Source organism: Poecilia reticulata, linkage group LG4, assembly GCF_000633615.1.
Source record: "Poecilia reticulata strain Guanapo linkage group LG4, Guppy_female_1.0+MT, whole genome shotgun sequence".
Lineage (NCBI taxonomy): Eukaryota > Metazoa > Chordata > Actinopteri > Cyprinodontiformes > Poeciliidae > Poecilia > Poecilia reticulata.
This window is the reverse complement of record NC_024334.1, coordinates 19,538,506-19,552,194: the sequence shown is the minus strand read 5'-3', so window position 1 is coordinate 19,552,194 and position 13,689 is coordinate 19,538,506. Positions and strand designations below refer to the sequence as shown.

Below are 13,689 nucleotides of genomic sequence, written 5' to 3'. Positions count from 1 at the left end.
TTACCCGTTAGATGGAGAGCTGGCTGCACATCTCCCTCCTCTGAGAAGGGGAAGTAGAGTGAGAGAGAAGGGGGGGGGAGGTGTTGCGCAACAACATGTGAATCCCTAATATGCACAAAAATACTTCACACACTTGCTAGAGTCTTTTGTGAATTGTTTTTGAAAATGTTGCTTTCCTTTTGGGCTTCACATGCTGAAAAATCTCAATGAAATACTTTAAAGTTTCTAGTTGTAAGGTGACAAATTGAATACTTTTGCACCGTTACTTGTCTGATCTGCGATTTGTACCCCTTTAGGTGACCTCGAGGTGAGCATGTCTCCCTCCGATAAGCCCATAGAGCAGGACGACGTGGTCCTACGGTGTAAAGCAGACAATCTGCTGTACGACCAACTGGCCTGGTTCCGGGTCACCAACCTGTCCCCAACAGAGCTGGCTGAGTCCACCCGGCCCTGCCACTCGCTGACTCTGCAGCCCCTGCCGCAGGCCGTGCTGTCCAATCTCCAGGGCAACATCACCCTGGACCTGACGCTACCCAACGCATCCCGTCAGGATGAGGGCCTCTACGCCTGCCAGGTGAAGAACATCAAGTCGGCAAAGAGCACCTGCATTCTCCGCCACCTGTTCCTCAAAGGTTAGCGTGCGTGGCTCGAATCGAGCAGAAAGCAGATTACATAGAGAAAACGATTAAAGTCAGAAACAACTCATTGTCGTTTCCCACATTTGACTTCCTTAGATCTTGAGGCTGCAAGAATACGTAACAATTTCACCGACAAAAAGGTCAACGTGAGTACGACCATCATCATTTCCTGTGACGCCGTTGGGACGCCAAACCCGACAGTAGTGTGGAGCAAAAACAATCGCACGGTGGTGAAGGGCTCAGGTGGGACCATCGCTGCCCTGCGCACCCGTCGCCTCATGAGTTGCCACATTTATTACACCGAGCCTGTTCATCTGCTCCTTCCAGGAGTGATTCTGCAACAAAACAACCTGACGATTCAGCGTGTGAAGAAGGAGGACAGCGGTCTGTACATGTGTACGGCATGCAACAGCCGCGGCTGTGACACCGCCCACGCCTATCTGAGTGTCGAAGGTCAGTCTGTGCTACAGCTGGTTCCAAATGCAGTTTGCTTCTTTGCCAAGGTGGATTTAAAACCACACTGCAAAAACACAAAATCTCACCTAGTGACTTGGTCTAGTTTCTGGTGCAAATATCCTCTATAATGTTGCCGTTTGGCAACAAATGAATTCCACACACAGACATTACCTCCAATTTTACAATGTAGTGCACTGAATGAGAGATGAGAACCTAAGAGAAGCAACAGCAGTGTTTAAATTTGTCACATAATTTTTAAGAGGGAAGTTTGACACCCTTTTCTACAGACCTATTCACAGGAAGGAGCCTCACCATTTGACTCCTCGGAAATCATGGAAAAAAAAGTATTTTTATGACATTTTCTGACTGGGACAAAATATACATACACAACAATAAACGAGGTAAGTTCTCTATTCTGTCATTTATCATGATGTATTTGATCATTTAATAATGATAAATGTTGATGCTGCCATTCGTACCATTAAGGTTACCACTGAAATGCTAGTCCGGCATGTTGATCTTCTAGAGTCTGCTGTAAAAATTGCATTTTGTGAGTCCTTTCCATATTGCACTTGACTATATTTGACACTCTTCCATTTACATCAGTAATGCAACAATGTTTTATAGTTACTTAGGAAGAAAACCAAACTAGCAGCTCCTGTTTATAGTAGTGAGGATGAATTAGGTCTTAATGATGAAGAAAACGAGCAGCTTGCAACTTTGCAAGGAGACACTGAGGATGATGAAGACTATGAGGCAGAGAATAAGAGCAGTGAGAACAGGAGGAACAATTATTTTTTGTGTGCTGCATTAAAGTGGCAGGTTCATAACATACTGAGGATATTTGTTTTCTAGGTCCACCTCCTCCACTGGGAGCTGGGAGGAACGGCTTCATCAGGTTGTTGTGGAAAATGATCCGTTCTCCATTCGGGTCTTGATGTATGAGGTTGAAGAAAAGTCAGTGAGTTGAACTCATGAATTCCACTTATTAAGATTAAAACACAGCTGATCAATTTATTCATGCTATCCTAATGGGCTAACAGAGCAAAGCAGCATCAAAGAACAGTTTGTAAATCTCTTTGTTAGCCTCTATCTAAGCTACACCTGAAGAGGGTGTTTCCTAACTTTAGCTTTTGCCAGCACGTGATTTATGTGACGGCATGTATGTGTACACGAGCATGCAAGTAGCTAAAAGAGACGGAGGAAAACTCAGAATTATTTATTCTCAACATTCTGCAAGCAGTAAGGCAAAGACGGCAGCATCAAGACACTCAAATCAAATGAAAACCATTATATCAATGAAATATTACAATGAAAAGTTGAAAAACATTTTTAAAATGGTTTTAGCTTTCAAATGAGTTTCATTGTTTACTATTATTCATCTAAAACTATATAGACTACAACCTGAGTTGTTGAATAAAAGTTTTTACAATAATAAACCAAACTCTCTTGTTTTCACTCATTTTCACTATCGTACTTTTTACAAAAAGTGAATTAAAAAAAAAAAATCTTTATTATGTTTACTTGGATTTTTTTTCCCCAACTAGCATCATTATGCATGTCATAGAGGATTAATAGACTTGAAATAAGGCCAAACCAACTTAAAGTAACTTTTCTGGAAGACAGGAGCTTATTTTAAGTCAATAATTCCTAAATATTGATGAGAAAAAAAAGCTTTTTCCTTTGGCAGATTATTTCACTTATGACAAAACAACAAGAGATTTTTCCAAGTTACAAGTTAAATAATCTGCCATTTTAAATTAATATTACATAATTATTGACTCTATAAGCAAGCCCCTGTCTTGCTGAAAAATGACTTAGAAGTTAGTTTTATCTTATTTCAATTTAGATATTTACACTAGAAACTTGACCAACAATACTTGGTAAGATTTTGTGTTTTTGCAGTGCACCGTTGGGGAGTTGTTGTATGGTCCTCTGTGTGTTTAGCACATGGGAATCCTTCACTGTAAAGACAGACAGCTGAAAATCATAGCGGGAAATGTAAATCAGATTGTTACACAATTGCTGAACAAAAATTAACAAAATTGACTGAGCTTCTTACCGTATCTCTAAGGGAAAGTCCTGACACCCTGTGGAGAAAAATAATCTCAGCTGCTTATGTCCACAGACTTGTTATTCTGTAGTCCGTCGTGTTTTTGAGTTTAAAAAATGTTTAAAGTTGACAGAAAATTTTAAAATATCACTTGACAATCATGTTAGTGAAAGATTGGAAGATTAATACCTGAGCACCAACTATAAAGTCTTTAAAAATGCAAACATTTAAAAAAGACTTGAATAAATACAGTGCTTAGCCTGGTGGGGGCACCAGTAAAGCCTGGTAATACTCTGGGTCAAACCCTGTGTTTTATTGGACCAGTCAAAGTTCACACCTAGAACAAATGGGAATCTGGAGAACATTCAGAATTATCTGAAATGAAGCTGATCGCATTAAGCTTTATAAATGACTTTTTATTATTCTTGTGTGAATTTTGTATCATTTTGTGATTGTTTTCAGTCTCTCTTCATAGTTGCTCCTTTCAGTCTCTCTTATTTGTGCCTTTTCATAAAAGCTTGGAGGCCCCTTCACCCACTGGGCATCTGGGACCTGTGCCCAGTTAGCCAGCTCAGTGATGCACCCACGGCTCCCAATAGGGAACATTTTATGAGAAAAATGTTCACCCTTTATCTGTTGTTTTTTTTCTTTCTTTTGAAAACACCCACAAGTGATTAATTTTTATCCCTGACGTCAAGGTTTTCCCACTTCACGTTACGCTTATAACATCTTTGATATCAAAGAGAGCAAGAATAACTTTGCTTCCGCATGACGGGAAGTTGGCCCAGTTAACGCACATCCTCCTGGGAGTTTCTAAATCCAAAACAATGAGGAGACTGCAGGACAAAGGCAGAGGCCAGCCCTGCCCCAGCCTCAGCCTCGGCTCTGTTGTCTGTGCCTTTCTGTCCCGAACGCAGAGACTGAGCAGAAACAACAAACAAACAAACAAACAAACGTGCAAACTTGGAGGGCCTACGTGATCCTGTCCCTGTACGCAGAAGATGGACCAGGTTAAAGGATCTCGCAGCTCTGTTCTGGTGCATGTAGGGATAATAATCCGGGTTCACATTGTTCAACCTTCTGAAAGGAGAATCTCTGGTCTGAGAGATTGATGACCAGTCTTCTTTGCGTCATGCTCACAGCTGATTTAGTTCTCTTTCCAAGCCCGAGATGATCCACTATAAAAATCAATCGGTGTGTGAAATTTTCTGGAGAAATCAGGCAGTGTGTCTGCTGCAACAAACATCTAGTCATCAATCTCTTTTGGTGCTGTTAGCGCTTCCAAAGCAGTCTCCTTTTCCACATTTGGCCATATTGTGGAGAAAGTGGAAGAAAAAAGGAACGCATGGTTTTCAATACTTCTTTTTACAAATAAAAATAGGAAAAGTAGGACATGGATTTGAATTCAGCCCCACCACAAGCGCATCTGGTTTCTAGAACTGAAGAAGTTACAACTTCAAGTGTTTTGGGGTAAATCTATACCATCTTTTCACACCTAGAAGAAAGACATGCATAGTCTTCTTTGCCCAATATGTTGCTGGAGTTCATGAGAAAATGGATGGCATTTAACACAGGCCAACCCTGTAAGAAAACCTGCATATAAGACTTGAATCTGGGGCAGAGGTTCACCTTCCAGCAGGACAACATCTGTAAACACACAGCCAGAGAGCTGCATGGGGCTGAAGACCAATACAAGGCATGCTTTTCAGATTTGCAAAATGGTTTCAAAACTATGAATCGTTTTCATTTAATAATCTACTCTACGTCGGTCTGTCTCAAACAATCATAAAGTATGTTTTGTGATGTGACAAAAGTGTGAAAAAGAAACATGAACAGTCTGGGAAGGCAAACAAAATGGCAACATTTAAGTTATTCTTGTACAATTTTGAGTTATATAATAATCTTAATACCACCACCCCAAATTTGAAATGACATGCATATTGCTCACAGGCTGTCCGTTAAGCACATATTTCAGCTACAGATTAAATTTATGTAACTCGTGTGGTAACTATGTGGCCTCTAATGTACTTATATTCTATGAGAAAAATACAAAAGAAACACTGTGACCTTATCTGTGGAGTTATGTGAATAATATTCTTTGTCCTTCCAATCAGTCACATGAGTGACATATGAATTGTTCCCCACAAGAAGTAAAAAAGTGGATCTGGAATGAAGGGGGGGGGGGGAATCCCCTGATATTGTCCCAGACCGCCCTTCCCTTAGAAAACGAAACAATACACATGACTCCCTCACCCCTTTCTCACCCACCGCAAAAAGCATTTTGGTATTGGAGATGTGGTCTGCTGTGGCTTGTAGTGACACCCTCTGATAGGCCTTTTCCAAGTTGTTTTTGGCCAAAGCCGTTCGTCCCAACTCCGGGGTATTTGTTATGACTGGATAAAATATCAAGTTTGCTTACAGTCCAGATTCCAGCAGTCTCCTTCCTCCAACCAGATCTCAGACGTTCTTACGAGCCAAACACAATGACCGAAAACCTCCCCGAGTATCACGCAACGCCACGTCGGCGTTCTGACTCAAACACTAGCTGTTGAACTCAGTCGCTGGGCTTGATCTGTACCTGTGAATTGCCCCTTCAGTAGCGTCGTTTGTGTGTTTTCTAGGTGCAGACGAGAAGACTAACGTGGAGCTGATTGTTCCCATCGGCTCGGTGGTCATAGCCATGTTTTTCTGGCTTTTGATCGTCTTCGTCATCCGTGGGCGAAAGAGAGTAAGTAATCTTTGACGCTCCCGTCAGTACTAAGTAAAAAATAAATGAATAAAAAATCAGCAGAGCACGCTCATGTGCACAAGCGCCCACAATTGTGGAGCGTGTATGATTGATTAGGGGCGACTGGTTTGGCTCGGGGAGGACACTATCTTTTGTGTCCAGAAGCAATGAGTCCACACTCGGCTCCCCTAAGTCACGTAAGCCTGCTAACGGCGACTGGGCCCCATTTATCAGAATCACCAGCCGAGTCACTGGAAACCTGCCTGGACAGTTTATTGTACTGGGAAAGTTGAGACAAACAGCAGCTTATTAACTCTTAGTTTACCTCTTTGACATCTCCTCTTTGCTTTTCCAGCCAACTAGAGACCTGAAGACCGGCTACCTGTCCATGATCCTGGACTCAGAGGACATGCCCATGGACGAGCAGTGTGAGAGGCTCACATACGACGCCAACAAATGGGAATTTCCTCGAGACAGGCTGAAGCTTGGTAAGATGTGATTGTTATTAAGTCTGCGGAACATCGAGGAAGAATCCTTCGACGCCGGTCGGTTTTTGATTGAAACCAAGACGAAAGTGCATCAGATATCCAGATCACATCACATTGTTAGAACATTATTTTTAAATTAGGACAATCGGGTGCAGTATGATCAAACTCAAATCATTCACTTTGTTACCCAAACACAATACCCATTGAGGTAGTTGATGACCAGTCTGCAATGACAAAAAAAAAAAAAAGTTTTACACAATCACACGGCACACTGGCGGAACGCCTTGCCAAAATTTCTGCCTTTGTTTTGTGATCGAGTGGATAAAAGATGACCTGATTTCCAAAAGGGAAAGAGGAGGAAAAATGCCGTGAAGCAGTGTCAGGAAATCCTCATGTTCATGCAGGATTCATATAATCCTATAAGGATTTTCCAGCGTTCATGACGCGAAAAGCTTCGGCATCAGAATATTTGTCAACCTGCCTTGGCTTGTCCGTGCTGCACGTTGCCTCTTCCCCACTGAAGGAACATGGAGCAGATCGTCCATGGTGCCGCAAAGACAGCACAGTCACAGAAAATGAAGGGATGGAGTTTAGGGGGGAAGGAAATGAAGTTGGGCACTATGACAAAAAGGAAGTAAGGAAGAAGGGAAGGATGAAACGAAGGGAGGAAGGAAGGAAATGAAGTTGGACACCAAGAAGAAACGGGAGGAAGGAAGGGAATTCTTTACAGTCAATTAAAAATAGTAAAATCCTGCGTAAAGCGTCGGAAATATATCAGATCTCGCTTCATGCCCTCTAAACAGATGATGAAGGCCAATAAATACCGCAGCAAATACTGACCGTCGTCTTTGGTTATTACTTTTTGATGAAGGTGAACCTCTGGGACGAGGGGCATTTGGTCAGGTTGTAGAAGCAGCCGCCTTTGGCATTGAGAAAGCCACTACATGCACCACTGTTGCAGTCAAGATGCTGAAAGGTAAAGTATTTTCTCTCCTTTTCTTGAAATAAAAAACAAGCTCTTACTGCAATAGAAATCATAAAACACAAGGAGCCGTTTCATTTTGTTGCAGAGGGAGCTACAACCAGTGAATATCGCGCCTTGATGTCGGAGCTAAAGATTCTCATCCACATTGGACATCATCTCAATGTGGTCAACCTGCTGGGAGCTTGCACCAAGCCCGGAGGTGAGTCAGGATGCGTTGATAATCAATCAAAAAAGTATTTTTGTGTATAAATAAGTAGACTATTTTTTTTTTGTATTCCACAACCTGATACTATAGGAGTTAAATGTATTCTTAAGCCATATTCCCAGATCTCATAAAAAAGTATTTCATTCAGTCACGGCACTCACTTTCTATCCAAGTCATCTAGCTGTAAGTTGTCTTTCATAACATTATCCATGGTATGTAGGCCACACAATTGTCTGATGGTGTTCCGCAAGGATTAGCCCTTGAACCCCTTCATATCAAAGGGAAGAAAGAGAAAGTCTCCATGCTCTAACTGTAAAATTCAAATGTATGCAGATGATATTGTTGTTTAAAAAAAAATCATACCAATATGACACAAGAAGATCCAAAAGAACTTGGAGCTCTATGGTTCATTTGTCTAAATTGTTCATTGTCTAAACCAGTAGGTATTTTTCTTTGTCCTCTGTGTAACAAGACATTTTTAATATCATTGGAAAGGATGAAACCATATTAAATCTTAAATCATGTCAGTCAGTTTATTTTCATATTTATGTTTATGTGGTAGTTCTTTTTAAGTTACAACTCTATGGTTATTTTTGTTTTATATTTAGTGAAACTAACTACGAGACCCGGATCTCGTAATTAGAAGATGACATGTCTAATTTTTTTTTCCTTTGGTGAATGCAACGTTTTGTTACACTTTCTTTTAACCGCCTGTTTTGCTCACAACCCTTTGTTAAACATGGACATTAAAACGCATTAAAACATGAGCCTCACTTGCAGTTTTTAGGCATTACTCTCTTTCTCCTTCATGAATTTTGCATGTTTCCTCCTGTAGGACCGCTGATGGTGATTGTTGAATACTGTAAACATGGAAATCTATCCAGCTACCTGAAGAGCAAGCGTGGAGAGTATAGCCCTTACAAGGTGAGATACGTGACCCACTTGCAGCCAGTAAAACACAGCCAGCACTTTAATGTGGTTACCTGCAGCCCAGACAAAAAAAAAACACAACATTGGCCACACATCTTAAAAGCATACCCTAGTAAAGAACAGCTTTTTTAGTTATTCAAAACTGCAGTCATGTGAGGTAAAACATGACTGCAAATTTCTACATGGAGTAGAAATTTTTTGCAGTCAAAAATTAGGAAAACTCACCGTCCCGCTTTTAGGAAATCCTGACACCGTGTCACACACACAGCAGTATATGGTTGTTTACATTTTCACTCGGCTGAAACATGTCCATGTCGCTTACACGTGCAGATTCTGCTGACTTTATTTTGACATGTTTCCCCGGCTGGTTCCTAAACAGCTTGCGACGGTGAAATCTGCTGGCTATCAAAGCAGAGAGAGCATGCTTTTTGGGGAAAAATAAGAGGAAATCTGGATGAGTCCGATTACGCAGAGGAAGGAGTGCTGCTTCGAGAAACGGAACAAATACCGCTCATGGATAATTTTAGCCTCGGTGCACAAAGTTATCCAACCAGTACTGGGAGCTGGAAGATGGATCCAACTTAAAGATGTCTGCTTGTTCTTGCAAGGTTGCGGGTTAGGAGGCAGGTTGCCAGTCCATCGCAGGACAACACAGAGACAATTCAGAGATGTGTTTAATACAAATTTGATGCTGTCAAAAAAAATTAATTGTAGCCAAATAAATTAATCAAATACATTTTGGTTCAATCTTACTGTAATGCAAGAGACGAAAAAACTTAGTATCAGTAAGTAGATGATACTTTGGAGAGGTCAAGTGGGCTTTTCTGTTCATTATTAGGAAAAGTGGTTTCATCCTTGGCCTGCATCCATGAAATCCAGAAGTGTGAAGTAAACATGGGAAAGTTTGCTTTGACATGTTGCCACCCGTTTGACCCAGATTTTCTTTTTAAATTATAGCCTGGGGGGTTGGCCAGCGCTCCAAACAACTGTATATCTAATAAAAGTAACTGATCCCACTCCTAAAATAAAATGTATTATTATTATCTTTCTGTGACGGACAGAGAAAACGAGCCAGTAGCCAGAGGTGGGCTCCTGCTGATGAGGACGTGACTGAAGGGGACCTCGGTTTGGGGAAAGTGGCCCAGCTGGACATCTGCACGGGGACGGCTGAAGACAAAGGTTCATACGCCAGCGGTGACCCCAGCCAAGGTTGTGAAACAAGCGATCACTCACCTCTTTTCACCATTTTCATTGGTTATGGGCAGATTTGTCATTGAAATGTGATTCCAGAGAGCTCAGTTGATGACCATCTCACAATGGAGGACCTGATAAGCTACAGCTTCCAAGTCGCCAAAGGAATGGAGTTCCTGTCTTCTCGAAAGGTAAGAACATTTGGTCTCTCTGCAGTCGTTTAGGCCTCTCTTCAACTTGAGGACATAATCTCTTCATTCCTGTGCCTTAAATACGATTGACTTTGTTTTCCTCTGCAGTGCATTCACAGGGACCTGGCAGCCAGAAACATTCTGCTCTCGGAGAACAACGTGGTGAAAATATGCGACTTTGGTCTCGCTAGAGATGTCTACAAAGACCCCGACTATGTTCGCAAGGGAGATGTGAGTCTTCTGAACTCACGCGTGGAGTTAAAAATCATATAATTAAAGCAGATGGTTCAGCAAAACGTCTAATTTTTGTTATCGTTACAGGCCCGCCTCCCTCTAAAGTGGATGGCTCCTGAGACCATTTTTGACCGAGTCTATACGACTCAAAGTGACGTTTGGTCCTTTGGAGTTCTCCTCTGGGAGATCTTTTCCTTGGGTGAGCCTAACTCTAACCCCACATTGCGGCACGCACATAGACCTCTGTGTTTCCGTAACACCATCTGTCTCTCCTACAGGGGCTTCTCCCTATCCGGGCGTTTGCATTGATGAGTCTTTCTGCAGGAGGCTCAAGGAAGGCACAAGGATGAGACCTCCAGAATATGCCACCACCGAAATGTGAGTTTCTGGCCGAAAAATAACCAAGGAGGAGCATGAAACGGCACGTCTCGGCTTCAACCCTCGTTCTCTTTGCGGTCCAAACAGATACCAGACCATGTTGGACTGCTGGATGGATCGGCCTACGGACAGGCCCACGTTTGCAGAACTGGTCGAACATTTGGGAAATCTACTACAAGCCAGTGCACAACAGGTCTGCTCCAGACAAAAACAAAACATCCTGATTTTTTTTATCAAGTCTTCATCACCAGGAGTTGGAAGCTGACTTGTCAGATCATGAACACATTACTTATTATATCCAGTTTAACTTTTTTGTCTCCTTTTTTGTTGTGTGATCGTTACAGCTGTCCGCGGGTTCTGTTGTAAAATACAGTTTATGAAATTCAAACCCATTTAATGGACAAAACATCTGGGAAGCATGCAAGAATTCATTTGCAACAGAAGAGTCATAAACACTTGTGAAGCTCGCAGCTGATTTGAGATGGCTGGACGTTGTATTAAAATAAATAAATCTTTTATTGGAAAAGACAAAACAGGCTTCTAATTCAAGTATGTTTGGTGGCTGAGAAGAAGTTATTTTGAACTGACTCACTGGCGCCACACTTTTTGACATTTATGACATAGAGGTGCTGGTGAAAAAGGGCCAAAACAGGCCCACAGCATCACTCTTCCTTCAGCATAGTTAGCATTTGTTCTTCCGTATAGTCTTTGTTTGACTGACGCCAAACTCCTCTGAAGTTTGTTCCTAAAAAGTAATCTTAGTTTTATCTGACCAAAGCACTTGGTTCCAGTTAAAGTACAAGCAGAGTAAGTTTGAATGTTTGATTTGGTAAAAAAAACCCCAACATTTTCATGTCATTCTCTTAAAGCAATGTAGATGTCTGAATGGTTGTTGTAGACACATTGTGACTCCAAGGTGACAAGCTCTGTATGTTGTCTCCTATCTCTAAAGTTTAAGATTGTAATTGCAGAATTGCTGAAGTAAGTGTGTGTTTGAAGTTATGCTATATAAATCCTCTTTCTCTCCAGGATGGGAAGGATTACATCCCCCTGACAGCAGGCGAGGCAGAAGGATGCCTTCTGTCCTCTGAGCCAAAGAGTCGCTACGGCTGCCCTCAGAACGGGGAAACCCTGGAAACCCACTACGACATCCCATCATCCCTTGGGTCAGCGTGATTCTCTCATCATCCCTCCATCGGTTAGTGTCAGCGGTGCCTTACTGACCTGTCCTCTGTCCACAGGCTGACCCAGCAGAGCAAGAGGTGCAGTCGGTCTCTCAGTGTGAAGACGTTTGAAGACATTCCTCTGGCGCACAGCAGCGTCATGGTGAGCCCTGGTCACCCATTCATTTCTGTTCCTTCTTTTTTTAGTGGATACCAACTGCAAACACTCCGTAATAGCCACAGTTTGGGACATACAGTTATCGAGGCATCACAATTTGCTTTCATCAAAAGTTACTCAAATCTTTGCGCATGCTCATTTATCCGACTTCTGATGCCAAATTTGTGGGGAAAAGTGTTAATTTCCTTCTAAATATACCCAATGTATTTATAGGTGCCATGGTGAAGAGCTATTTAGTGTTAATTACTTCAACATTCAGTGCTCTCAATGATCGATGTGTGTTTATATGTCATGACTCAAACATTTTAAACTTGTTGGCTCTTCTGCAGGAGGGTCACACAGACAGTGGGATGGGCTTCTCTCCAGACGAAGCAAAGTGTTTAAATCAACAGCTCCCAACTACACCCAATTTCAGGTAAGTGATTACACTAAATCGCATAGTAATATATAATACTTTATTGCCATAGAGTAGTTTTCTTTTCCTTTTATTTTCCTAATTTGTATCGCTTTGGATTTGAACTCTTAGCCAATTGCTCCGCTGCAAAAGCAAAGAGTCGGTGGCGTCCGAGTCATCCAATCAGACGAGCGGATATCAGTCGGGGTACCACTCTGACGACACAGACACTCCGATCTATGCAAACGAGGAGGTCATCATGAAGCACAACATGCTGAAGAAGCCTCCGCTGCCCAAGATGGCGGACAAGTTCAGCGCCGAGATCCGCTACAGCACGCCGCCTGTCTGACCCCGTGCGCTCCTCCCCTGTTAGACCTCGAGTTCCCTCGCTGTATAGAATATTTATCCTTTTCATGAGTATTACAGTCAAGGATCGATGACAGAAGACATGTCTGGAATTGCAGTGGTGTTTGGGGGGGGTTTGCTCAAGAGGAAACAGAACAAGGACGGTTGCATGATAAGTTTTTCTTCATCTCTCTTTGGACAACCGGAGGAATGGACGTTTCTGGACACGCCCACTTCCTGACACACAATCCACCAACTTCCTCTGCTGCAGGATGTGTATCTTGACGTTTTTAGATAAATAAATCAGGAAGCTTTTCTTTTTCTTTCTTTCGTTCGGTAAGCTTTCTTTTGCGTCATTTTGTCCGCACATCGAATGGCCAGTTCTCACATCAATGTTTTTGGAGCACATTTGTACATTTCTATTATTCACTTTCCTTTCAGTATTGTTATTAAAAGCAGATGACTAAACCTAAATTTATTGTAACTAGTTTTATAAAAATTAAAATACTCACCACCTGTTGTTCTTGAGTGTTTTTTCTAACTGCTCACAGCCTTGGTTTGAGATAGTTTCCGTCACTTTTCATGCCAGTCCACAAATGTCTCATTTCCTCTTAATGTGTCTTTTACAAAGAAAACAATACTTTCTCAGCCTTGGCCTCTCGCTTTATGTGTGAGTGTGTCTTAGGAACAATGCTGTGTCAGCCTTGGGTATTTTTTTTTAGGTGGATCCAGCTCACAATGTCTGCAGTAACCAAACTATAAACACAGTGAATTGGGGTCAGTAACCCCAATTCACTGAAAATGTATTTTTCCTTTATTTTTCTGGATGTTCTTGCCAAATTACTCAGGAATGCCTTGTTGAAGTTATTTATATAAGACAGATCAACACAAAGCAGGGGACAATTGTGAGGCGGACGGAAAATAATACACAGTTTTCAGAAAGATTTCGAAATAAAAATCAGGAAAATGTTCCGTTGACTTGATGTGTGTTTAGTGTCATCTTGCCTAAGCCTATCTCAGAAGCGTAGTGCTGCCACCATGATGCATTCGAGGTTATGTACGTTTTTAGTAGTTCAGTGTCTGTCAGGTTAGGTTGCTGTTTATGGATGACATTATTCTCCATGTTATTCTA

General features: G+C 41.8%; 1 protein-coding gene across 4 annotated transcripts in view; it reads left to right on the top strand.

Moving 5' to 3' along the window:
- Window positions 1-13,077, top strand: part of kdr (kinase insert domain receptor (a type III receptor tyrosine kinase)) — a 33,996-nt gene extending 20,919 nt beyond the window's left edge. For all 4 annotated transcript variants that reach the window (XM_008407467.2, XM_008407466.2, XM_017304536.1 and 1 more), the window contains exons 13-30: window positions 297-632; window positions 735-881; window positions 966-1,091; window positions 5,769-5,875; window positions 6,231-6,363; window positions 7,235-7,339; window positions 7,434-7,547; window positions 8,389-8,477; window positions 9,545-9,692; window positions 9,774-9,865; window positions 9,974-10,096; window positions 10,187-10,298; window positions 10,378-10,477; window positions 10,565-10,670; window positions 11,507-11,643; window positions 11,719-11,803; window positions 12,148-12,233; window positions 12,345-13,077. In XM_008407467.2, coding sequence (XP_008405689.1) covers window positions 297-632; window positions 735-881; window positions 966-1,091; window positions 5,769-5,875; window positions 6,231-6,363; window positions 7,235-7,339; window positions 7,434-7,547; window positions 8,389-8,477; window positions 9,545-9,692; window positions 9,774-9,865; window positions 9,974-10,096; window positions 10,187-10,298; window positions 10,378-10,477; window positions 10,565-10,670; window positions 11,507-11,643; window positions 11,719-11,803; window positions 12,148-12,233; window positions 12,345-12,561 — 2,363 coding nt within the window. In that variant the 3' untranslated portion in view covers window positions 12,562-13,077. The remainder of the gene's footprint in view (window positions 1-296; window positions 633-734; window positions 882-965; window positions 1,092-5,768; window positions 5,876-6,230; window positions 6,364-7,234; window positions 7,340-7,433; window positions 7,548-8,388; window positions 8,478-9,544; window positions 9,693-9,773; window positions 9,866-9,973; window positions 10,097-10,186; window positions 10,299-10,377; window positions 10,478-10,564; window positions 10,671-11,506; window positions 11,644-11,718; window positions 11,804-12,147; window positions 12,234-12,344) is intronic.
- Window positions 13,078-13,689: the final 612 nt, after the last annotated feature.